The sequence below is a fragment of the Pipistrellus hanaki genome, assembly GCF_964339955.1.
Source record: "Pipistrellus hanaki genome assembly, chromosome: 1".
NCBI lineage: Eukaryota > Metazoa > Chordata > Mammalia > Chiroptera > Vespertilionidae > Pipistrellus > Pipistrellus hanaki.
In genome coordinates, this window is record NC_140503.1 from 21,353,158 (window position 1) to 21,380,165 (window position 27,008).

Below are 27,008 nucleotides of genomic sequence, written 5' to 3' on the forward strand. Positions count from 1 at the left end.
AGGCAGCTGGTTGATGTTTCTCTCTCATCAATGCTTCTAGTTCCCTCTCCCTCTCCCTTTCTCTCTGTAAAAAAAAATCAATAAAATATATTTTTAAAAATTAAAAAATTAAACATCGTAAGCACACAGCTTAGTGAATATTCACAACTGTGTAACCAGCACCCAGATGAAAAAGAATATTACCCATCCAGTTTCTGAACTACATTCCAGTCTCTGTGAGGCCTTCCTAGACAGCCCTTCAAGAAACATCAAGAGAAACCCAGTGGGCAATTAGACTTGAAATAATAAAGAGGCTTACCGTGATCTGAATAAAAAGAGGAAAAATTGTAAAGATGTCAAATTCATATCAAATTAAATAAATAGGCTTAATTCCATTATAACCAAGAGCCCAACTGGAAACTAATCTGTGAAGAGTGGAAACCTATTTTGAAGACAGAATATAAGCCTACACCAATTCCTGAGTTTATCAGACACATGACTTTCAAATATTTTCTCCCATTCCATTAGTTGCTATTGTTTCCTTTTGGCGCACAGCTTTTAAATTTGATGCAGTCACATTTGACTATTTTTGCATTTGTTGACTGTGTTTTTGGTGTCATAGTCAAGAAATCATTGTCAAACCCAATGCCCTGAAGATTCCCTCCTATATTTTCTTCTAGTTTTATGGTTTTAGGTCTTAAACCTATTTTGAATTAATTTTTGTGTATGGTATAAGGTGACTCAAACATCATTCTTTTTTTTTTTTAAATATATATTTTTATTGATTTTCTACAGAGAGGAAGGGAGAGAGATAGAGAGTTAGAAACATCGATGAGAAAGAGTCATCGATCAGCTGCCTCTTGCACACCCCCTATTGGGGATATGCCCGCAACCAAGGTACATGCCCTTGACCAGAATCGAACCCGAGACCCTTCAGTCCCCAAGCCGACGCTCTATCCATTGAGCCAAACCGGTCCCGGCAAACATCATTCTTTTTATGTGCACATCCAATTTTTCCAATACCATTCGCTGAAGAGACTGTCCTTAGCCTATTGTGTAGTCTTGGCACCCTTGTTGACAATCACTTGACAATATATGCAAGAGTTTATTTCTGGGCTCTCTATTCTGATCCATCGGTCTATATCTCTGTCTTGATTACTATTGCTTTATAGTAGTGTCTGGAAATAAGGATGTGTGAGGCCTTCAACTTTGTTCTTTTTCAAGATTGTTTTGGCATTTGGTATCTCAAGATTCCACATACATTCTAGCATGTTTTTTCTATTTCTTCCAACAAATGTCATTGGGATTTTTATAGAAATTACATGTAGATGTCTTTTCTTTTTAAATATCTGCAACATTTATTATTCTATCAAGATATCATTTCATTTCTTTGTATTGTCTTTTAGCAATTTTCAATGTACAACTCCTAAGTATTTTACCACCACCTCCCCCCCCCCACCCCTTTTAATCCTCACCTGAGGATGTCTTTATTGCTATTAGAGAGAAAGAGAAACATCAATCGGTTGCTTCTTGAATGTGCCCTGACTGGGGATTGAGCGTGCAACTGTGCATGTGCCCTGACCACTGGGGATTGAACCGGCAACCTCTTGGTGCATGGAAAATGCTCAACCAACTGAGCCACATAGGTCAGGGCTCTTGCATGTCTTTTCTATCTTTTAATTTACTGAAGTATAATTTACATACAGTAACATGCACCCATTTTGCCTTGGCCATTGTAACACAGTTGGTTGAGCAATGCCCTGTGCATGGAAGGTTACTGGTTTTATTCCAGGTCAGGGCACAAACCCAGGTTGTGGATTCCATCCCCGGTTGAGGTGCATATGGGAAGAAACTGATTGATGTTGCTCTCATCGATGTTTCTAACTCATCAATAGTTCTCTCTTCCTCTCTCTAAAATCAATAAAAATATATTTTTAAATGCACCCATCTTATGTACATTTCAATGCATTTGGACAAATCAATATATTTGAGTAATAACCATCACAACAGTCAACATACAGAACAAGTCTATAAATGGCCTTGGAAATAATGCCATTGAGCATTGTGCCAAGAATTCTTCACTGCCGAAACTGGTTTGGCTCAGTGGATAAAGTGTCGGTCTGCAGACTGAAGGGTCCCAGGTTCAATTCTGGTCGTGGGCATGTGCATTGGTTGCAGGCACATCCCTGGTGAGGGATGTGCAGGAGGCAGCTGGTCGATGTCTCTCTCATTGGTGTGTCTAGCTATCTTTCTCCTCTCCTTACCTCTCTGTGAAAAATCAATAAAATATATTTTAAAAAAAGAAAAATAAAAAAAAAGAATTCTTTACATAGTCTAATAACTAGGCATGGTGCTGGATGGGTGTGAGATTTATCGGGGTGTATTTAGTTAAAAAATCTAAAAAAAAAAAAATGAATCATTCTCAACTAAAGTCATAAAAATGTCCCAAATTATTTAGTAAAGCAAAATTCACATTTTAAATAAAGTAACTTGCCTTAAAAAAAAACAACAACAGTTCCAATTCTTCTATATCCTTGCCAACACATTATTTATTTATTTGTTTAAAGTATTACATGTCTCCTTTTCCCCCTCCACCTCCACCCCCAAGGGCAAGCCCCCACCACCCCAGTGTGTATCCACTGGTCATGCTAATATGCATGCATACAAGTCATTTGTTGATTTGTTGATGACAGCCATTCTGATAGGTGTAAGATGGTACCTCATTGTTGTTTTGATTTGCTTCTCTTGGATGATTAGTGACTTTGAGAATGTTTTTTATAAGTCTCTAGGCCAGGGGTCTTCAAACTACGGCCCGCGGGCCACATGCAGCCCTCAGAGGAGTCTGATCCTGCCCGCCAGGTTTTTTGGGCAGTGAGCGCAGCCGAGGTGTTACAGTAGGAATTAGTAGTTCATATAATCCGGCCCTCCAGCTCTCTGAGGGACCGTGATCTGGCCCCCACTTTAAAAAGTTTGAAGACCCCTGCTCTAGGCCTTCTGTATGTCCTCTTTCGAAAAGTGTCTACTTTAGTCCTTTGCCCATCTTTTGATTGGAGTGTTTATCTTCCTTTTGTTAGGTAGTATGAGTTCCCTGTAAATTTTGCAGACTAAACCCTTATCTGAAACTAGAGGCCCAATGCACTACATTCGTGCACTGGGGGTGGGATCCCTCAGCCCAGACTGCGGTCTCTTGCAGTCTGGACCACCGAGGAATCCTTAGCGCTACCCCAGAGGTGGGAGAGGTTCCCGCCACTTCTGCTGTGCTTGCCAGCTGGGAGACTGGCTTCTGGCTGAGCACTGACCACCAGGAGGCAGCTCCTGAGTCGAGCTTCTGCCCCCTGGTGGTCAGTGTGTTATAGCAATTGATTGTTCCACTGATCGCTCAATTTGCATAGTAGCCTTTTGTTATATAGGATAGCATTGGCAAAGATGTTCTCCCATGCAGTGGGCTTTCTTGTTGTTTTGTTGGTTTCTTTTGGTGTGCAGAAGCTTTTTACTTTGATGTAGTCTTATTTGTTTATTTTCTCCTTAGTTTCCATTGGTCTAGGAGCTGTATCAGTAGATATTGCTACGACATATCGTGCTGCCTATGGAGTCTTTTAAGATTTTTATGGTTTCCTGTCTTACATTTAAGTCCTTTAACCATTTTGAGTTTGTTTTTGTGTATGGTGTAAGTTGGTGATCTAGTTTCATTTTTTTGCATGTATCTGACCAAATTTCCCAACACCATTTATTGAAGAGGTACTTTTCTCCATTGTGTGAGCTTGCCTCCTTTGTCAAATATTAATTGAACATAATGGGCTTGGGTCTATTTCTGGGTTCTCTGTTCTGTTCCATTGATCTGTATGCCTGTTCTTGTGCCAGTACCAGGCAGTTTTGAAAACCTTGGCTTTTTATTTATTTTTATTTTTTTTAAATATATTTTATTGATTTTTTACAGAGAGGAAGAGAGAGGGATAGAGAGTTAGAAACATCGATGAGAATCATCAATCAGTTGCCTCTTGCACACCACCTACTGGGGATGTGCCCACAACCAAGGTACATGCCCTTGACCGGAATCGAACCCAGGACCCTTCAGTCCGCAGGCCGACGCTCTATCCACTGAGCCAAACCGGTTTTTGGCAAACCTTGGCTTTTTAATATAGCTTGATATCTGGTATTGTGATATATATTTTGGTTTCAGAGAGAAAGGTAGAGAGATAGAAATGTCAATGATGAGAATCATTGATTAGTTGACACCTGCACACCTCCTATTGGGGATCAAGCCCACAACCCCAGACATGTGCCCTTGACTGAACTTCAACCTGGGACCCTTCAGTTCACAGGCTAATGCTCTATCCACTGAGCCAAACCAGCCAGGGCATATTTGTTCTTAATAGTAGCTATTCTAAATAGGTGTGAGGTGGCATTTCATTGTGGTTTTGATTTGCATTTCCCTAATGACCAGTGATGTTGAGCATCTTTTTATGTGCTTGTTGGCCATTTGCATATTTTCTGTGGAGAACTATCTACTTAAGTCCTTTGCCCATTTTTAAACCTACACCTTTCTTTTAAGTGCTCATGGCATTTCATAGTATAGACCTAACATAGTTAGGACCCTTTTATGAACATTTATATTCTTTTCAGTTTTTCTCTGATATAAAGTGGTATACTAAACATCCTTCAATATAATTCCTGTACATTTGTGGATATTTCTCTACACATTTATAACACACTGATCATGTATTTTATGGGAAATCACCTGTGTGATACTTAAATAACAAGAACAACAACAAAAATAGAATTAGGCTCACAGGGTATCTGCAATTTTTATTTTAATCAATCCTGCTAAATTGCTGTCTTAAAATAATTATACCTATTTGTACTCTTGTAAGCACTCCATGACTACCCATTTCTTCACTTGTTATATATATGAAAATTTTCTGGCCAGTCACTTGTCTTAATATTTGAGGGAGTTACTTTGCATAGAAATCTATAATTTTAATATATTCACACTTATCAATAAAGTTTAGATCTTTGATCCACTTGAAATTTATTCTCATAAAGAATATAAAGTATTGGTAGAAATCTAAAATATTTTTCAAGAGATAGCCAACTTGCGATTGTAATAATATTACTGACATTTATTGAATAATTCTTACTTGTGCCAGGTACTGTTCAATCTAATCCCATCTTATTTGGATTGTTTTGTGAATTAAACAAAATATTCTCCCCCCCCCCCCAAACATTAAAAAAATGTTCTTATTGATTTTAGAGAAAAAGGGGGAGGAAAACATGGATGAGAAATGTCTGTCAGTTGCCTCCAGCATGCTCCCTATTGGGGATCCAGCTTGCAACCCAGGCAGGTGCTGTGACCCGGAATTGACCCTCTGATCTCTCAGTGTATGAGATGACACTCTACCAACTGAGCCACACTGGCCAGGACTCAAAACAATTTAAGAGGTTGCAAGAAAGGCACCAAACGTTTTTGTAGATTGCCCAACTAATACAGGTATTAACTGGTAAATAAAGATTCTAACCCTAGTAGAATGATTCCACACTATTTGGCCTGCTAATACAATATCCTTTTTCTAGACTTGAAGTACAAACTTGACAATATACCAAATTGTCATAAATATTTAGGAGTTTATGGACTTTTTATTGTTTCAGAGATCTATTTGTCTGTTCCTACACTATCTTGTGATCATTTAAAATATCTATTCTGCCCTGACTGGTGTGGCTCAATTGGTTGAGCATCGAACCAAAAGGTCACTGGTTGGATTCCAGTTCAGGGCACATGCCCAGGTTGCGGATTCGATCCCTGATCAGGGTGAGTACTGGAGGAAACAGATCACTTTCTCTCTCACATGGATGTCTCTCTCTCTCTCTCTCCCTTTTCTCTCTAAAATCAATAAAATATATTTAAAAAATAAAGCATCTATTCTGATCATGTTATGTATTTACCCCATTTAAATTTTTACTCTCTAGCAAGTCACATGAGGCCCCCCTCCCTCCCACCTCGTACCTCTAGAGTCCCAGATGTGGTACAGATAACTTATTCCTATGTTCTAGTTATAAGAATCGCCTGGCAGCTGTCTGAACAGGTGAAACACATTCATTCCATGTAATATCTGTCTCCATGCTTTTGTTTATGTTTCCTGCACCTAATTTTCTTTACCTCATTAGGCAAGCACCTATTTATTTTTAAAGATTAACTCAAACATTGCTACCTCTAGCCTTTCCTTCCTCCCTTTTCCAACTAAGTAGAAAGAAATCCTTCTTCCCTCTTTTGTGTCTAGTTGTCATACTTTTATCCTAGCATCATTATTTTACTGTAGTTATTCATCTACATGTTTCCCTTTCCCAACATAATAAGAGTGTCTTGGGGGTAAGACCATATCTTATTAAGTACGGAGTATAACCTTAATAAGTATTGTTGAGTAAATAATATAAAACAACCATTGAAGTTGTGAGCAGTCATGATTTATAAAAATATGTGACAAAATTTTAAATGACACAAAATATCATTTTCAAAACATCAGTATTATTTTCAAAACACCACCAAAAACTGAGTATATTTAACTGTTCTCAGTTCATAACAGCAAATGTGTGAGTGGAGCAATAACGCATGTTGTAGCACGTTTAATAAAAATCTTCAACAGAGATAGTTGTTTGAAGGAAAGCAGAGAAACTTTGTCTTTAAGTATTAGAACCGAGGGGCTCCATAATCATCTGGCATCCGCTCAATGTTGTACCTATCAGAAAAAAAAAAAAAAAAAAAAAAATAACACTGGTAAGAAGGGTGGGTCCAATAGACACCTAAAAACCCATACTCTTATCCCCTCACGACTGCAATACTCTCACCCCCTCACTGTGAATCTTTTTGTCAGTTGGAACATTTTAAAGGGAAATAAATCATAGTGAGTGATTTGAAGTAAAATGCGGACTATATTTTCTTTATTCTTCAAAGTCAGAAAGTTACCAATGTGAGAGCTGGGCACTGAGTCCAGGTAAGCGCAACTCCCTAGCCCATTTTATTCTCTCTATATTGTGCTCTCTGCAGGCTGAGAGGCTGGGCAGTAATAGTCTGACGACTGACATGGGAACATCCAAGAAGGATAAAGAGCAGCTTTAAAATTAAAATAAAAAATAAAAAATAGGCATTTAGTTTCTCAGAGGGGTGCTAATCACATACAGTTGGCTTTTAAAATAAAAATTTCTGGTAAAAAAGATTAGCGTGATTTAAATTACTGCTTTGCATTTAAGGCAACATGTCACTCTGTTTCTCTGTTTATCATATTGTAACAATGTGAATGCCTGCCTCATTTCTAAACCTTATCTTTTGCCCTTTTTCTTGTTATTTTGTCTCACGTTTTCAAATACAACTATGTACTAGTAAGTATTTGATACAACAATCTCTTTTAAATTCTTCTATAATCTGACCTCATTTTTAATTGACATCAACTATATGCTTTTAATCACTTTCCCATGAGGAAGTCCTCACCTGTGGTTAGAAATGTACATGATGGGAACTCCAGGGATCTTCCTGATTCTTCGTTTAAGGTCCCGGTCAACTGTGGCCACAATATAACACTTGTGCTATAAGAGAAACACACAGAGTTTATTGAGTCTACTTAGTGATACTATAATGGCACAACCACTGCTGGAGTCTGAAGAATTCATTCATTTTCACAGTACATAGCAAAGGTTACAACAATTTTTTGAGGAGATACTATGATTAAGGAGGTCATATTTGTTTATTTATTTATTTAAAAATATATTTTATTGATATTTTACAGAGAGGAAGGGAGAGAGATAGAGAGCTAGAAACGTCAATGAGAGAGAAACATCGACCAGCTGCCTCCTGCACACCCCCTACTGGGGATGTGCCCGCAACCAAGATACATGCCCGTGACTGGAATCGAACCCAGGACCTTTCAGACCGCAGACCGACGCTCTACCACTGAGCCAAACCGGTTTCAACTAAGGAGGTCATGTTTAAAAACATATTAATAAGTTGCCCAGGGCTGAATATAACTCTGAGAACCTTGAGGGGGAGAAGACAGAAAAGATAAAAGCTGCAATCCATCTTTTTGAGGTCATAAGTGGAAATGATTTTTACACCTGGGGTAGAAAATTCCTTGATTTTGGGGAAATGCCCCAAGGGACTCTATGCAAAGGCAGAGTAAGTGCCTTAGATCGGAGGGCACGGCTTCTGCCTTTCCCAGGGTTGTAAGGCCTACTCTGAGGCCTTCTGGTGGTGGAGGTAGGCTACCCTCTTGCTCCTGAAGCCAGACTAGGATCTCCAGGACAAGTCTAAGCCTAGCAACTCTGAAAGCAGTATGTAATTGCCACCTGGGAGGTAATTTATGTTGCACTTTACTTCCATCATACCCAAACCTCCCATTGAGTTTTATAAAGAGTTGTAGCCTGATGTCAGCTGAGCTGTGGGAAATTAAGGGAAATGCTGGACACGCCATGAATGGAGTTGCTAAGGGGCTGGCAATGTGGTCATCCAATGAAGATGATTACCCTCAGCCTAGAGAGGCTCTTATAAGGGCAAACAGTAACAGAAGTTCTTGTGGTGCCTGCCGAGAAACAAAAAACCAACTGATTCTCGGGTCCTTATGAGAGAGAACCCTGCGAGACTTAGATGCAACTGAGAAATGCTTCTGGGTTGGACATGGTAGAGAGGAACAAAATTCCTTCGTGGGGAATAAGTAGAATGGAACTTGCACACAGATTCGTGCGCAGGGCTACTAGTATATATGCATATGCATACACACACACACACACACACACACACACACACACACACATATGTATATTACATTACCATCTATATTCCCAGCTACTTTTCTGATCATGAACATTCAGGAGACAATAGTTTGCCTTCTTTCTTTTTGTTTTAAGCACATTAAGCATTTAAAAACTGACGATACCTGAGTTACTCTCTGTACTAAGCAGTCATCTGCATAGGTTCCTTTGTGTGTGCACGGTAATCGTTCAAATCTTGGATCCTTGGCGATCCTAAAAGGTTATAAAAGTGGGTTAAGGAAAACATTCTGGCAACTGGATAACTTTCTTTCTTTTTCTTTTCTTTTCTTTTCTATTAAATATATTTTATTGATTTTTTTCAGAGAGGAAGGGAGAGACATAGAGAGCTAGAAACGTCGATGAGAGAGAAACATCGACCAGCTGCCTCCTGCACACCCCTCACCGGGAATGTGCCCGCAACCAATGTTCATGCCCTTGACCAGAATCGAATCTGGGACCCTTCAGTCCGCAGACTGACGCTCTACCACTGAGCCAAACCAGCTTCGGCCAAATGTCTGTATTCTTGACCATAGTTAACTAATTTTATATTTTTATTTATCTACTCAGCTAAGAAATCTTTGGACAGCAAACAGATGAAGAAAGGTCAAAAGAATATTCAGTATACCAATCTGGAATAAATCTAGACCAACCAGCTTCTTCCTACCTTAGAGCCACTCGATACTTCTGTCCCAATTTCTCAATTTCAGCCATTACACAGTCAGTTATACAAGGGATACCTGCCAAAAAAAAAAGAAGCACAAAACACATATTAATAAAAGAACTTGTGAATAAATGGATTTTACTATCTCTGAATTATATCTTGCCAAGAATCTTAGGAAGACCCAGTGGTTGAGCATTGACCTATGAACCAGGAGGTCACGGTTCAGTTCCCAGTTAGGGCACGTGGCCGGGTTGTGGATTCAATTCCTGGTCAGGACTCATACAAGAATCAACCAATGAAAACAAGTAAGTGGAACAACACATCTTTCTCCCTTTTCCTCTCTCTCTAAAACTCAATTAAAAAAATACTTCACTTTAACAGATATATTCACAAAGATATTCACTACAACCTTGTTTATAGCAGGGTAAAAACTAAAAGTACTGACATTCATGATATATTTTTTCAAAATCAAGGAGAAATGGATACAATAGAATCTATCCATACAATAGAATACTACTTGGTAATACAAAGAAATGATGAACATGCTTTAACATAGATGACTCTTGAAAATGTTATGCTAAATAAAAGAGAACCAAACATTTTATGACCCCATTTTAGTGAAATACCCACAATAGCCAAATCTACAGAGACAGAAAACAAATTGTGGTTGCCTAGGAATGGTGGGAAAGGGAAGAATTTAGGAATGATGGCTAAGGATCCACAGTTTTGTGGTTCTTTTTGGTTTTTAGAAATAAAAATGTGGGTTTAAAAAAAATGATTTTCAGAGAGAGAGAAAGAGAGAGGGAGGGAGAAACGTTGAGAGCAGAACACTGATTGGTCACCTGCCACACCCCTTTAATGGGATACAGCCCACAACTTGGGCAGGTTCGCTGATCACCCTCTAACTGCCCTCCCCTGCTGGCCTGATCACCCCTAACCTCCTCTGCCTCGCCCCCCCACCCTGGCTTTGGCCGGAAGGAAGTTGGACATCCGGACGATGTCTGGTTGACCTAGTTTAATTCGCATATTACCCTTTTATTAGAATAGATGGGTATAATATACGGTATGTGACTTATATCTCAAAACAGTTAAAAAGAAAAAAAAAGCACAAACATAGTACATAGTAAGTAATGTATGATCCATTTTCATTTATAAAAGAAAAAGAAACTAACCTTCATCCTAAAGAAACTATATATGAATTTTTAAAACCTACCCTCTCTGAGGTAAGGCATTACAGGGAACTTTCTTTTTCTTTTAATGCTTTATATTTTTTCAAGTACATTAATACTTTAGAAAGCAAAGAAATGTTAAAGTAAAATATAATACTTAGAAGAAAAAGCAATTGTAAAACAGAGGTATGAAGTCAGTAAGATCAGATCATCATGGAATCAGAGGGCAATATATGCCCTTAAGAGGATTAATTTCAGGGCCATGTAGCAGTGAAGCAAGCAAGGGCTTGCATCTGGATCACACAAGTAGACCTAGAAAAAATCACCATAGAGAAATGGAAATAGGAAAGAGGACTGATGGGCATAAAGGAAAGCTGATGGGAAGCTAACTATTCTTTCTTGTTGGAGTATCAGATGGAAATGGAATATGCCAGGAGCTATGGAAAGGTCAAAGGGGCATCTTCAAGGCAAGAAGAATATAAAGAACTTCCTTTAGGTATAAAGGCAAGTGAAGAAAAATTAGTAAGCAGAGTTTAGAACAGTTAATCTCCTAGATAAGTGAGTATGCACTTTACTTAAAACTTAAACTTTACTTTAAATTACACAAAAGACTGTAAAAAGTGGTATTATTAACTTAAAAAGTTTGTTTTTAGAAAAGCCATTATAGCTGTCCTGCAGTGTTTCCCAAAGTGTGGTACGCATACCCCCAGGGGTACGGGAAGAGTTTGGTGGGGGTACGAGTTGCACCGGAGTTTGGTGGGGATATGCACTGCACCGTGCTTAGCTGCGCCTAATTCTACATTCTCATGAGTACCAGGGGTACTCAGCGTTAAGAAAATTATAGAAGGGGTACATATATGCCAAAAGTTTGGGAAACACTGATCTAGATAATAATGGTGGAGCTATCGCATTAAAGAAACAATTCACCTCCAAGGGGCTGGGCTTATACCCTTGATTCATCTCATTTACAAACAGGTCACAGCATTTGTGAGAAGCTGGAGAAGTAGCTGAGGCAACTCTAAGAAACACCATGGAAATACACCATGTTTAGTGTCTTTCTTTCTAGTTCACTCTTATAGCCTGTTAGTGCTCCAACCTGATTAATCTTTATTATTTCTAAGAGATTAAAAAAAATTAAAGTATTACTTACACATAGCTTTAAAAAGAAATACAGAAAAAAAAAGAAAGAAATATAGAAAGGCCTATATGAATGAATAACAATCCCCTGAAACTTTACTACCCCATCAATTCTGATCCTTAAAAAGATAATTATTTTACTCTAGTAGCTGTTTTCCTCATTTGGTGGTTACCTTCGTATAGTAATATAATAAACTTATGTAGTCACTTAAAATTTATATATCTTATTGATTTCAAAATATATTTTTATTGATTTCAGAGAGGAAGGGGGGGGGGAGAGAGAGAGAGAGAGAGAGAGAGGCAACAATGATGAGAGAGAATCATTGATCTGATGCCTCCTGCACACCCTGCACTGGGAATGGAGCCTGCAAAGAGGGCATGTGCCCTGACTGGGAATCGAACCATGACCTCCTAATTCACAGGTAGATGCTCAACTACTGAGCCACTGTGGCCAGGCACACTTTTTAATTTTTATTTTTATTTAAAAAAATATATTTTATTGATTTTTTACAGAGGAAGGGAGAGGGATAGAGAGTCAGAAACATCGATGAGAGAGAAACATCAGATCAGCTGCCTCCTACACACCCCCTAATGGGGATGTGTCTGCAACCAAAGTACATGCCTTTGATAGAAATCGAACCTGGGACCCTTAAGTCTGCAGGCCAACACTCTATCCACTAAGCCAAACCGGTTTCAGCTGGCACACTTAAAAAAAAAAAATTAATTAAAAAAAAAATATATATATATATTTCAGAGAGGAAGGGAAAGGGAGAGATAGAAACATCAACGATGAGAGAGAATCATTATTCAGCTGCCTCCTACATGTTCCACACTGGGGATTGAGCCTGCAACCTGGGCATGTACTCTTGACTGGAATCATACCCGGGACACTTCAATCCGCAGGCTGACATTCTATCCACTGAACCAAACCAGCTAAGGCCACACTTTTTACAAATGTAAAAAGTTTCATTTTAGGCATTTAAGAAATTTAATTATTTATCATATCCTTACACCATCATGCTAGTTTTAATACATCAATAAACAACATTTACATTACTATCACTCTATAATGTTACTCATTATAGTATCTTTTAAATATTAAAGAAGTGCAATTGCCGAAGCCGGTTTGGCTCAGCGGTAGAGCATCGGTCTGCGGACTGAAAGGTCCCAGGTTCGATTCCGGTCAAGGGCATGTACATTGGTTGCGGGCACATCCCTGGTAGGAGGTGTGCAAGAGGCAGCTGGTCGATGTTTCTCTGTCATCGACGTTTCTGGCTCTCTATCTTTCTCCCTTCCTCCTCTCTGTAAAATATCAATAAAATATATTAAAAAAAAAAAAAAAAAAGAAGTGCAATTTTTTCCCTTTGATTCCAATAATTCATTCTTTATGGAAAAGCATAAGTCTACTTTTCACTTGTACCTTTAACCAGGTGACTGGAAAATATGATGAATATAAACTCACCACAAAATGCAACAGATCTATTAGGAAGTTATTCCTTTTACATGGCCTAAATTTTCTTTTCCCATTCATGATAGTGAGGGAAGATCATTTGAAGGAGGGGACATCTAACTATACAAGGGACATTTATGAATGGTAAACTGTATATCTAGGTATAAATAAACTACCCCAGATCTTTTGTGGTACAAATAAATACCAAACTAGGAAGCAGTGACCATCATCACTTCTGGTTCTGTGATTATAAATGACAAAATGTCTTATTTAGCTTTTCTATACTGAAATGGAATGAAGAATGCTTCCTCCTCAATGTAAAAGAATAAGAATATATATACTGATAAATATAATAATTTTTCACTTATCCAGAATTTAATTAAATTAATTAAATTTTTATTGATTTTAGAGAAAGCAAGGGAGAAAGGGAGGAAGAAAGGTAAGAAGGGAGGAAAGGAGGGGGGGAGAGAGAGAGAGAGAAACTGATGTGAGAGAGAAACATCCACTGGCTATCCCCATATATGCTCTGACTGGGTATCAAACCTGAAACCTGGGTATGTGCCCTGACCAGGAATCAAACCTGCCACCTTTTGGTGTACAGGATGATACTTCAACCAACTGAGCCACACTGGCCAGGGCTGCTCATTTACCCAGAATTTTAAAACCTAGAATTAGGAAACAGAAAATTCCCCTACTATTTTCAAAGTTATTGTCCATAATAAGTATCTAAGCACAGTAAGTATTTTCTGAATTGTGAGAATTTAATTATTCCCAGTCAAATTTGCATTATACTTCAATTTAATAAAAATGGTCATTGCTATGCTGAGCATATTAAATGCCCAGCAATTAAGTTAACTAGAACCCCATTCCCTTCTTTTCAAGTATTTGGATAAATATGATTATTCTGTAAAAATGTCACAGAAATGTAAAAGTATGATACTCACACTTGGCATAGAGACAGTCCATCATTGACTGCACTAAGTCCAGTTTGGCCTTAATGGAAAAGTTGATAAAGTTGGTATCAACCAGGATGTGGTAAGGTGGGCCTAGCTGTGTGTTATATTGAAAGAATAAGCAGGAGGGATGTTGGGGGCTGAAAGAGAAAGAAACAAAACACAAAGTAATATCTACATTGATACTTTGATATGAACAAAAATAAGTCTCCAATTGGAATCGTTTGCTATAGATTAAGCTCTTTTTTTCTTTGTTCTTGGAAATAAATCCTGTGATGGTTTATCCATCACCACACTAGGGCAAAATGAGGAAAATAAGCAAAATGTGATGAGGTTTCATAAAATTAAATGTATTTATTTAAAAGAAATAACCTTTATTCTGAAAATATGGTCTTACTATTTTTTTTTGATGATACATTCTCTCTTTTAAGAAATGCCAGTGTGTTGAACAATGACCATTATTTCTTTTGAAAGATTCTTGGCAAAGAAAACAAATAATGATATTAGATTTAATCCCCAGGATTTCAGAGAAAAATTTACTGCTCCATGAAATAAAAATACATCTGAATCATTGGAGTCAGTATATGCTCATCAGTATCACTTTAATATGCATAGTTGTGCTAGACTTGGAAATGACTGAGCAAATCAGTTTGGGAAATCCTGGATTTCTAAGGGGTTTATGGTTTTAGAATGTTTGAAAGGAAAACTTGGAAATGCTGATTACTCACACTTCTCTTTCTTTGAGTGCACTGGGGTCTTTCTTTTCTTTCTTTTTAGGTTTTAATCTATCCTTTTCTTTTCTAGGGAAAAAAAGTAAATTAAGTGCAGGGAAGAAAAAAACAATAGCAGTTACAATCTCATTCAAAATTTAAAGTTTCTTTTTGTCTTCAGAGAAAAGCTTACTCTGTGACTTCTTTACATTAGTATAAGCATACATTTAACAGATTTTTAAAAATTGATTTCAGAGAGGAAGGGAGAGGAAGAGAGAGAGAGAAACATCAATGATGAGAGGGAATCACTGATTGGCTGCCTCCTACATGCTGGATGGAGCCTGCAACCCAGGCATGTGCCCTTGACTGGATTTGAATCTAGGATCCTTGGGTCTGCAGGCAGATGATCTATCCACTGAGCCAAATTGGCTAGGGCTAAACATACATTTTTTACATTAATGTATATATGTTATATATATAGCAATTAATGTAAAATATGTAAAATTTTACATTAATGTATATATATGATATATCACATATATATTTTAGCACAAATAACTGTATGGGAAGTTAACATAATTCATTAGACATAATTAAATTTAATAATCTCTAGCAAAAACCCATAAAACTTTTAATGGATAAATAAATGTTGGTTATACTATCATTTCTTCCTTAGAAGCTTTTTATTAAAGATCAAAATCCACTTTCAAGCAGTGGGTAAAAAGGCTGATGTTTATCTTCAGATGCTTCAACAGTTGGAACGGGGGAGGAACCCCCATTCCTTATATAAAGGGCTAAAATGTAACCATATATATACAAAATTTAACTTTTAACTAGAAATAAAATATTAATGGGAAATTTCCTAAAAATTTTATAATGAATACACACTATAGGCATAAAATACAATTTAATAACTCTGAAGGCTCTAATGACCACTCCTTTGTATTGAGGCTCTTAAACACAACGAATACCAGTCCTTATTTAGTAACTTTGTCCATTCTTCACTGAAGCAGTGAAGCTCTTTACGCCCTCCTTATAATAGAGAACATCATTTCACTCTCTCCTTCCACAGTCATCTGAATTCTTATGAAATTTATAAAAGACATCTAGGTGTTTCCCATTCTTTCTTTAAAAAAATATTTGAGCCCTGGCTGGTTTGCCTCAGTGGATAGAGCGTCAGCCTGCGGACTCAAGGGTCCCAGGTTTGATTCCTGTCAAGGGCATGTGCCTTGGTTGAGGGCACATCCCCAAGTGGGGGGTGTGCAGGAGGCAGCTGATCGATGTTTCTAACTCTCCCTCTCCCTTCCTCTCTGTAAGAAATCAATGAAATATATTAAATAAATAAATAAATAAATATTTGAGTGTCAAGATCAATATTTGAGTGTCAAGACAAACATGATCTCTGACCTCATCCTCCTTCAATTTTTTCCCCTATGAAATGTAGTAGTCTAATGACAAGAACATAAATATAATCTTACCCACTTCACAGACACATTAGGAGGCTTACATGTGATATAGTAGATAAAATATATGAAATGGTGGCACAAAGTGAACGCTTAGATGTTTAATTCCAGTCCCATTCACCAGGGTATTCCTTCAGCAGCTATGTGACTGTTATACACTTGGCTCTCTCATGCTATATATACCCAATGATATATACACAATACACAATGCCATGCAAAGTGAATACAAAGTCACAACAAAAGTTTTAACTACTTATCCCGTCGTGACTTCTCTATCTTTGGGCAGTCTATGAACCCAGTCGATTCCAGACACTTACAGTCTCTGATCTCTGAGACTAAGCATCCGCTTCATGGTCGCATACTTCCTTGTTTTCTTTTGCTTCCCCTTGAAACAGAAGTTGTAGGGTTAAGAGTCGGAAATACATCCCGATGTTCTTGAGTTCCTTCTTTTCTTTTGCCCATTCCCTTCCCCTCTTCCCTCAAAAACAAAACAAAACAAAACAAAACCCAGTTCCTCTGATCCTCTCTGCCCCAACCAGGCCCACTCCTACTCTCTTGACTCTAGAGTCTCCGCAGGGTTTCCCAGAGTGTAGTACGCGTACCCCCAGGGGTACGGGAAGAGTTTGGTGAGGGTACGTGTTGCACCGGAGTTTGGTGGGGATATGCACTGCACCGTGCTTAGCTGCACCTAATTCTACGTTCTCATGAGTACGAGGGGTACTCAGCGTTAGGAAAATTATAGAAGGGGTACACATATGTCAAAAGTTTGGGAAACACTGGACTCTACGACAGGCACCGCTTCGAGCAGTCTAAGAGCTATGATTAGGATTCAAATAAGCAGGGGCATGAACATGGGCCAGGGATGACTCCCTGAACCTCTCCGCTCAAATGTGGTCTGCCAATATCCCTCCCTCCTCAACCCTTCCCTTTTACCATGCTCACGCCGCCCTCTTGTTTCTTCCGGAACCACCGCCGGCGCGACGCTTTTACGTCCTCCGTGTACTGCTTCCGGCAAAGGCTAGCCCGGAAGCGGAAGTCGCTCTGGAAAACGGAAAAGCCCGGAGCCGGTTCCCAGGCGGGGTGGAGAACTGTACACTGATCGCTTGTTGGGAGGGGAGTCCGGGGCCGGTGTTCTGCCGGGGCCGCGGAGCTGGGACGTCGCCGCGCTGCGCCCTCCAGCCCCGGTAACGTCCCTCTCCGCCGCCACGCCCGCGCGGGCACCGCCAGGGGACCTGCCTGCACCGGCTTTCAGGGGGAGGGAGGACCGGGTGTGTGGGGTGGGGGCAGAGGGTCCTAGGGGGCGGAATTCTGGGCTGTCCAGTAGTTTTGGGAAACGCTCTCTCCTCCTCCTGCAGCGCCAGGCGACTGGTCTCTGTGGTGCAACAGCTCGGAAGCCCTGGTCCCTGCTCGGTTCTTCCTCCTGCCCGCGTGGTGCTTCCTGCAGCTAGTGAACGAGTGTCCAAGGAGTCTTCTTCCCGAGTGAATGGACGCCTTTTGTTTCTCTCGGAGAAGGGCGGGATGGAGCAGCGTTTGAGGGTCGTTTTAGAAAACGAGTTAGCAAGCCAGGGGAAGGGTGCGGAATGATTGAGATTTCTTGTGAAGCCGTGGTGTGTCATTCTTAGTGGAGAAAGGGGCGTTTTAGACGACAAGGGAAAGAGAACTCATGTTTTTAGTACCTGCTATGTATGTACTCCGGTGGCTTGTAGCCTTTTGGAGATCAAGGACCCTCCTCCCCCCCGCCTTGAAAGTTTATGGAAAGCCAGGGACGATTCTTTTTTTTTTTTTTTTTTTACAGAAAGGAAGAGAGAGGGACAGAGAGTGTGAAACATCCATGAGAGAGACACATCGACCAGCTGCCTCCCGCACACCTCCCACCGGGGACATGCCCGCAACCAAGGTACATGCCCTTGACCGGAATCGAACCCGGGACCCTTCAGTCCGCAGGCCGATGCTCTATCCAGTGAGCCAAACCGGTTTTGGCGAGGGACGATTCTTTTTTTTTTTTTTTTTTTTAAATATATTTTTATTGATTTTGTAGAGAGAGGAAGGGAGATAGTTAGAAACATCGATGAGAGAGAGTCATCGATCAGCTGCCTCTCGCACACCCCCTACTGGGGATATGCCCGCAACCAAGGTACATGCCCTTGACCGGAATCGAACCCAGGACCCTTCAGTCCCCAAGCCGAGGCTCTATCCATTGAGCCAAACCGGTCTCGGCAAGGGACGATTCTTAAAAAAAAAAAAAAAAAGGGCGCACATACAGTATTTGTCCTACAATGTATGAGACTCGTGGATTGCGAAGTCCAACCGAGGATCTTCTAGGTGTCCGTGAGCTTACTTCTGTCTTGTATACTGTACTTGGCACCTTAGTTATAATCTTTGACCTCCACAATAACTTAAGTATCGTCATTTTACATAGGAGGAAGCTGAGGCTCTGACTTTATTCGCGGGGGTGGGGGGGTGGGGGGAGAGGTTTACTTGAGTCTGTTTGAATCCAAAGCCTGTACTTTTCTTATTGCAAAGCTATCTTTTTGAGATTCAAAAAGGTTTTCAGGTGGTATTAGAATTTTATGTCAGGCCCCCCCCCCCCTATGTATACAAACTCTAATAGCTGAAAAAGAAGTGTATTTTAATAGATACTGCCTTTATAATTATTCCAAGTGTGTGTATATATATTTTTGCTCTGTTTTGGAAATGTGTAAAGAACCTTAAGTTTTCAATTCTTAAAAAGCTCAAAGAAAGGATTTCTCATGTTGATTTGAGTATAGACAGTTTTGTCCTGCTTCTTCTTTCTTTCTTTCTTTCTTTCTTTTTATTATTTCTATTTATTTATTTACTTTTTAAACATGCATGCACTTATATAGCTTGCAGTTCACATATATGACTTTGTAGGCTCTGAATTTTTTTATGTTGAAGTAGTTTTATTATTAAAGTATCTACAGATACTGCATGTGCCTCCTGCCATCACTGGAAATTCCTAATCTTTTCAGAACAGCTTGTCTGTTAGTCAAACTGTCATTCATGGGTAGAGCTGACAGTGACCACTTTTTTGATAAGTTAGAACTTTTTGGTTGTTAGGCAATCCGCTTTTTTAGTAAACATGATTAGTTGTTTGTTTTTTAAAAACATCTGGAGACTGATTAGTATACATAGGTTTAGAGGGAAAATTGCATATAATTAAATAGTAATTTGTATTTAAATTCGGGCACTGAAAAACTAGAAACACTTTCCTGGTAATATGTACTCTGAACTTTGGAATCCATGAACAATAACAAATTGAAAAAAGAAAAAAAATCCAAGCAGCTTATCGTATCCTGAGAATTTTCTGATTTCCTTGATTGTTAATACTTAACTAGTATTACTGTAGGAACACCCTGGGGGGATGAGAACATACTTAGAAAAATAGGTTTTGCATTGTAACTTTATTGAAATCTGAGATTCTTTTTTAAAAAAAATGTTATTGATTTCAGAGAAAAAGTGAGAGAGAGTGATAGAAACATCAATGATGAGAGAGAATCATTGATTGGTTGCCTCCTCAATCCCACTGGGGATTGAGCCCCAAACCCAGACATGCACCCTGACCTGGAATCAAACCATGATCTCCTGGTTCATAGGTAGATGTTCAACCACTGAGCCACACCAGCTGGGCACAATCTGAGATTTTTTTTTCTAAAGAATTTTTAAGTCCAGTTGCACTTTTTAAAAAAAATAAAAAAAAATATATTTTTTATTGATTTTAGAGAGGAAGAGAGAGGGAGAGAGAGATAGAAACATCCATGATGAGAGAGAATCATTGACTGGCTGCCTCCTTCATGCCCCACACTGGGGATCGAGCCTGCAACCTGGGCATATGCCCTGACTGGAAATCAAACTAGTGACCGCTTGGTTCCTGGGTCGATGCTCAACTGCTGAGCCACACCTGGCTGGGCCACAATCTGAGATTCTTATGGGGTAAGATTAAAGTACTCAAATATAGGATGTTTTGGTGGGAGATGGGGGAGAGGGGAGATGCTGTTGCTTTGTGTTGAGTGGGAGCAGAAAGTAATTAGTTTTCATTGCACACTTGTGAAAAATAAATGAGTTTAGCCCTCCTCAGCAATCAAAAAGGTTGGTTTTTAGTTTTCTGCAGTCTTGAAGAGAAAAATTGCTCAAGGCATTCATTCCACAGTTTAAAGTCATTATTGGGCTTAGACTTCATCCCCTTCACTAATTGGTCTAACTTACTAATTTAAGTTGATAACAGATTTCTTTATAAAGTTATGATGGCTGATTTGAGTCAGTGTTTAGAGCATGAGCCTAGGACCCAAGGGTCACAGGTTCCTCAGGCCCGGTAGGGGTGCATGTGGGAGGCAACCAGTTTATCTAAGTCTCTCTCAGGTTGATGTCCCTCTCCCTCCCCTCCCCCACAGGTAGGGCTTTGCACCCTTTCATTCCCATAGCAATATTAAGCCAGTGGAAGCGTTGGCTTTGCTCCCAGGAGGGTGGTGTGAAGTTATCTAAGAAACTAAGAGCTGATCCTGATTGCAGGGCCCTTCCTGGGCTTCCCTAACACGGTGTCCTCAGTGTGCTCACCTCATAGGTTGTACTGCATGGACCTGTCACATTATTTTCTTGTCTGTCTGCTTTACAGACCTGTATGTTTTTAGGAGGTCAGGGACTATCTTACTCATTTTGGAACTCTAATGGTCAACACATTGCTTGGCATGTGGTTCTTAATACACATTTGAAGAAATTAACAGCTGAAACCAGTTTAGCTTAGTGGATAGAGCGTCGGCCTGCGGACTGAAGGGTCCCAGGTTCGATTCTGGCCAAGGGCACATGCCTTGGTTGCGGGCACGTCCCCAGTGGGGGGCGTGCAGGAGGCAGCTGATCGTTTCTCTCTCATCGATGTTTCTAACTCTCTATCTCTCTCCCTCCTCTCTGTAAAAAACTAAATATATATATAAAGAAATTAACAAAACATTGATTATTAGGCCGACAGAAGTTTTGTCTTGAATACATTGTGTTGAATTTCTTCTTTTTTCTTTTTTTAAAATATATTTTTATTGATTTCAGAGAGGAAGGGAGAGGGAGAGAGAGAAACATCAATGATGAGGGAGAATCCCTGATCGACATGCCCCTCACCCCCCCCAGAGATTGAGCCCACAACCTGGACATGTGCCTTGACTGGTAATCGAACAATGAACTCTGGGTTCATAGGTTAACTGCTGAGCCACACCAGTCAGGCTTGAGTTTCTTCTTTAAATCAAGCCTTCTTAGGTTGCCATTTCTGTGGTGAGTTGTTTGTCTTTCTGGAGTCTTAACTGAAAAATGCCCTTTTTTTTTTCTTCCTTCTGATTATATAAATAATTTGTTTTCCTTAAAAATAAGAGTAGAGCCCTAGCTGGTTTGACTCAGTGGACAGAGCGTTGGCCTGTGGACTGAAGTGTCCCAGGTTCAATACCGTCAAGGGCACGTGGTAGAGGTTTTGTTAGCTTTTAAGTATTTGTGTGACAATTCCAGTTCCACTGCACTGGGCTGTAGATCTGGCCATTCGCCTGCCACTTCATGCACAGTTAATGAAATAACTTCCTAGACTTATTGAGGTAGATGACTTGTCAGATTCAGAGAACTGGTTTAAAAATTTTCCTGTTATAGCCAAGACTCAGTGGCCAAGGTCACTTAAGCATAAAAGCTACTGTGCTGTGGGAACATAGGGGCCTATCCTAATTCTGTGGATCAGATTTGGTAGAGTCAGTTTGGTAGGTAGACAAAAACATCAGGATAAGAGGGAGTTGTAAATAGAAACTGCTATTTTCTGGATTTAGATTAAGGACTGAGATGGGGGTATAAATGAGCCGGTTTTCTATTTTGTTTTCCCCCCAGATATTTCACATAGTTACAAAACGAGTAATGATCAAATTGTCACTTTACTCACGTTAGCTTAGAATCCCTTTTTCTTCTTTCTCTGAAATGTTAATATGTTTATATATATTTGTTATTATTATTATTATTATTATTATTTATTGACTTCAGAGAGGGAGGGATATGGGGAGAGAGATAGAAACATCAATGATGAGAGAGAATCATTGATCTGCTGCCTCCTGCACGCCCCTTACTGGGGATTGAGCCCAAAACTTGGGCATGTGCCCTTGACTGGAACTGAAACCGGATCCTTCAGTCCGCAGGCTGATGCTCCATCCACTCAGCCAAACCAGGTAGGGCCTCTGAAATATTGAGAATGGCAAACTCTATTCCAGGGGTGCAGTTAAATGTAAAGTATGCTTTCATGTATACTATTAGTTTCATTTTGAGTCTAAAATGCACATTTTAAAAAATATATATATTTTATTGATTTTTTAAAGAGAGGAAGAGAGAGGGACAGAGAGCTAGAAACATCGATGAGAGAGAACATCGAACAGCTGCCTCTTGCACACCCCCCGATGAGAGAACATCGAACAGCTGCCTCTTGCACCCCCCCCACTGGGGATGTGCCCGCAACCAAGGTACATGCCCTTGAATGGAATCGAACCCGGGACCCTTCAGTCCGCAGGCCGACGCTCTATTCACTGAGCCAAACCGGTCTTGGCTGAAATGCACATTTTGAGTCTAAAAATATACTACTATTGTCTTGGTGAACTTAACCTTTAAAGCCTAAATTTCCTTTTAACCAGTGAGTGATAACTCCTCCAGCCTCCTACCAGGTTAGAGTGATTCAATATGGTGAGAACAAACTTACAAAAGCTTCTCTTTTAAACTAGGAGGATAGTTCATTGTCCCTGGCTTAACTTGGAGGTGGATGCTGTGGGTTTTGGAATGTTTTTGTTGTTTTAAGAAGCAGCATCAGAGGACCAGAGGTTTTCTGTCATTTTGAAGAGAACCGAGGGACTAAAACCTTGGCTAAATTTAGAAATTCCATTTATCAGGGTGAAGAGGGGAGAAATCTGTTAAAAGATAAAAATCTTTCCAAAGTCTGAAATACACTAAAATAGTGCTTGGTAAAGTGGAAGTTGAAAGAAACAAAGGGCTAATAAAACTAAATAACTAATTATGAGGTAAATGGAATGCAGGAGTTTTAAAACTCTTGTTAAAATTTTTGAGAAGAGATTTTCTTTTGCAAAATTTTTAGGTAAAACTTCCAGGTCAGCAGGGGAGGGCAGTTGGGGTCAACCAGCTGGCAGGGGAGGGCAGTTGGATGTGACTAGGCCTGCAGGGGAGGGAGGGGAGTTGGGAAAGGAGGGAGGGAAGTTGGGAAAGGAGGGCAGGGAGGGGCAACCAGGCTGGCAGGGGAGGGCAGTTAGGGGTGACCAGGTTGGCAGGGGAGGGCAGTTGGGGACAACCAGGCTGGCAGGGGAGGGCAGTTAGGGGTGACCAGGTTGGCAGGGGAGGGCAGTTAGGGGCAACTGGGCTGGCAGGCAAGGGCAGTTGGGGGCAACTGGCTGGCAGGGAAGGACAGTTAGGGACAATCGGGCCAGCAGGGGAGCAGTTAGGCGTCCATTAGGCTGGCATTGAGTGGTTAGAGGGTGATCAGGCTGGCAGGCAGAAGCTGTTTGGGGCAATTAGGCAGGAAGACAGGCAAGTGGTTGGGAGCCAGCAGTCCTGGATTGTGAGAGGGATGTCTGACTGCTGGTTTAGGCCTGATCTCTGTGGGCCTGGTCATCCCCACAGAGATTGGGCCCAAACAAGCAGTTGGACAGTCCCCGAGGGGTCCCAGATTGGAGAGGGTGCAGGCTGGTGAGGGACCCCTCTCTCCCACCCAGTACATGCATTTTGTGCACTGGGCCTCTAGTAGTAAAAAGATAAACAGCTCAATTTTTTAAAAATGGCAGAAGATTTAAATACCAGAGAAGGCTCTCATATAGCCAAAAAAGATATGAAAAGACACTTAATATTGTTAATCCTCACTGGCCAGCATGGCTCAGTGGTTGAGCATTGGCTTATGAACCAGGAGAGCACAGTTCCTTTCCTGGTCAGGACATATGCTTGTGTTGCAGGCTTAATCCCCATTGTGTGGCGTGCAGGAAGTAGCCCTATCAATGATTCTCATCATTGATGTTTCTATCTCTCTCCCCCTTTCCCTTCTTTTCTGAAGTCAATACAATTAAATGCAAGTTAAAACCACAATGGTATACCACTTCACACTTACTAGAATAGGTAAGATTTAAAAGATTGACAGTACTGCCTGGCTGGTGTGGTTCAGTGAATGAGCATTGACCTATGAATCAGGAGGCCATAGTTGATTCCTGGTGAAGGCACATGCCCAGGTTGCAGACTCCATCCCCAGTGTTGGGGGAGAGGGGGGGAAAACACATGCAGGAGGCAGCCAATCAGTGATTCTCGTCATTGATGTTTCTCTCTCTCTCCCCCTTTCTTTTCCTCTCAAATCAATAAAAATATATTTTTTTAAAAAGGAAAAAGATTGACAATATTGGCAGATGTTAGTAACTTGAGCTCATACATTGTTGGTGGAAATATAAGGTGGTACTGTCACTCTGGGAAATAGCTAGGCAGTTTCTTATAAGTTAAATAGTATGTACTTACCACATCACCCAGTAATCTCACTCTTTGTTATTTACATAAGAGAAATGAAAATGTGTGTTCACACAAAGACTTGTTCTTGAATATTCATAGGGGCTTTATCCATAATAGCCCAACCTTGATGAAAACCAAATGGCCTTCAGCTGATTTATGGATAAACAAATGGTTACATGTCCATATAGTGGACTACTACACAACAATAAACAGGAATGAACCACTGATACATGGAACAACATATATGGATCTGAAAATCATTATATCAAGGGGAAAAATGCCACACATTAAAGACTAAGCCAGTTAGACCCTCAGGTACACTCAGTGCCATCTTTCTCATTTATTGTGGGTTGGGCTCCTGCACAAACTACCGTCACATCCTGGCAACCCAGCACCTTGGTTTGCACATAGAGCCATTTTCTCGAGGCACTCCTGTAGGGCCAGGACACTTGAATCTAGTTTCCAGTTTCATCCAGTCTTCCTTTCCCTTATATGCAGGTCTTGCTCCCAAGAGCAGCTGAATTCCTTTTCTCAGTGGATCTCCATTTTATATCTGAGGTAACTTAAGAGCAGTTAAGAAGCTTATCACTCAGTAGAGAGATTCGTAGTCTTGACCACTATGCTGTATGTATTTAGAATCAGTCACTCTATCTAGTTTGGCTCCTGGTGGTCCTTCTAATCACTGTGCATTCATAATGCTGAGCTTTATATCACTCCCTTTCTTGACTCAGTACTTTTGTTTATGTTGTTTTTTTCTGCCTAGGATGCTAGTCTTTTCCTTTTTTTTCTGCCTTGCAAGTGTTTACTCATTAAGTAACAACTGCATTGTCTTTCCTCTGAAGACTTCCCTATTTGCTCAGGCAAAGTTACCTCTCTCCCTTTGCCCATTATACATTGTTTATTCTTTTGTGGTACTTGCCACATTATATTGCCCATCTCCCACCTTGTCTTATTTATCCTTGTGACTTGAGCTTTTAGCACACAGTCTGGTATATAGCAAATGATCAAGAAATATAAAATAAATGAACGATACAGAAGAACCTGAAAATGTTGGTAGTCATTGGGGAAGCATAGCGGAAAAAAATGGATGTGAGTATATGGGATGGGTGGTAATACACCAGAAGTGAGCTGGAGGTATAGTGCTTTTCAAACTTTTAGCTCAAATATAGTACTTCTAGTGGTAGAACATAGTGGGTGTGGAACCCCATGGAGGCTAGAAGCAGAGCCCCAAGCAGCCTTTCTGCCTCAAGTACAAAATGTCTAGGAATATTTTTAACATGTCCCAGTTGTATCTTTAGAAATTCATGCATATTTTGCATTCTATTTTATTACCTGTGAATTTTATTTTTTAACATTTTAATATTAAAATATTTTCTCTTCACCCACCTCATTTTCAGTACCTAGATGTGGCAGGAACACATTTCCTTTATCTTCTGGCTTCTAGTACATTCTGGAGTGCTCCAATGCCCAAATCTGGGAAGTATGGAATGGGATTATAGTCTAATATGGCACGTTCTAGTTTCCTTCGATTTGGGGATTGTCTCCTCAGGAGTATTATGTCATGGAACTGTGGAGGGTGAGCTCATCTTGTTCTGACTAACTCGGCTGTTCCTGGAAGGCTGCAGTCAGTTGGAGGCACCTCATTACCAGTTCACTGGGGACTAGCTGGAGAGAGTTCACAGAAGACCCACAGGAATGATTAAGAGACTGGAGGGGCTGACTGATGAGGAAAGAATATAAATGAAAACTGTATAACTTGGCTGAACCAAGATAGCAGGAATACACAACTATATAAATATCTCAAGAGTATAAACTTAATAGGGGAGGGCAATCTTTTATGGTGGGATTTTGGGGTGGAGAATAGTCCAAAAATGAAATTAAGCAAGGGAAAATGTAAACTAATTATATAAAGTATCTGATGGCTCACTTTATTTCTTGGAACCTTCTTAGACCACAAACCTATAGGCCTTTTGCTAATTGAATGATTTGCTTTTTACGTTGATGTCCCTGTACCCATGGTTGGTGCTTCTGTGTAGAGAATGCTGGAGACTACATCTTGACAAGCCAGTGTCTTACTTTTGCCCTGTCTTGTTTTGTGGAACTCTGTGGGTGATACTTGGAACTCAAGTGTGCTGCCACTGCATCTTCACCAGAATCTAGGTGGACTTTCACATAATTTCCC

The 27,008-nt window shown here is 40.1% G+C and overlaps 2 protein-coding genes across 5 annotated transcripts in view; one reads left to right on the top strand and one right to left on the bottom strand.

Moving 5' to 3' along the window:
• Positions 1 to 6,416: 6,416 nt before the first annotated feature.
• Positions 6,417 to 17,359, bottom strand: FCF1 (FCF1 rRNA-processing protein). The gene is made up of 8 exons (XM_084893728.1): positions 17,249 to 17,359; positions 16,633 to 16,700; positions 14,871 to 14,942; positions 14,134 to 14,282; positions 9,437 to 9,509; positions 8,898 to 8,985; positions 7,460 to 7,554; positions 6,417 to 6,710 (listed from the first exon to the last, which is right to left on the bottom strand). Exons 1-8 carry the CDS (start codon positions 17,249 to 17,251, stop codon positions 6,662 to 6,664), a joined length of 597 nt encoding a protein of 198 aa, XP_084749854.1. The 5' UTR covers positions 17,252 to 17,359; the 3' UTR covers positions 6,417 to 6,661.
• Positions 17,360 to 17,365: 6 nt separating this feature from the next.
• The window catches only part of AREL1 (apoptosis resistant E3 ubiquitin protein ligase 1), a 35,353-nt gene continuing 25,710 nt past the window's right edge, over positions 17,366 to 27,008 (top strand). For all 4 annotated transcript variants that reach the window (XR_014795784.1, XM_084892787.1, XM_084892788.1 and 1 more), the window contains exon 1: positions 17,366 to 17,499. The gene's annotated coding sequence lies outside the window, so the exon portion shown is untranslated. The remainder of the gene's footprint in view (positions 17,500 to 27,008) is intronic.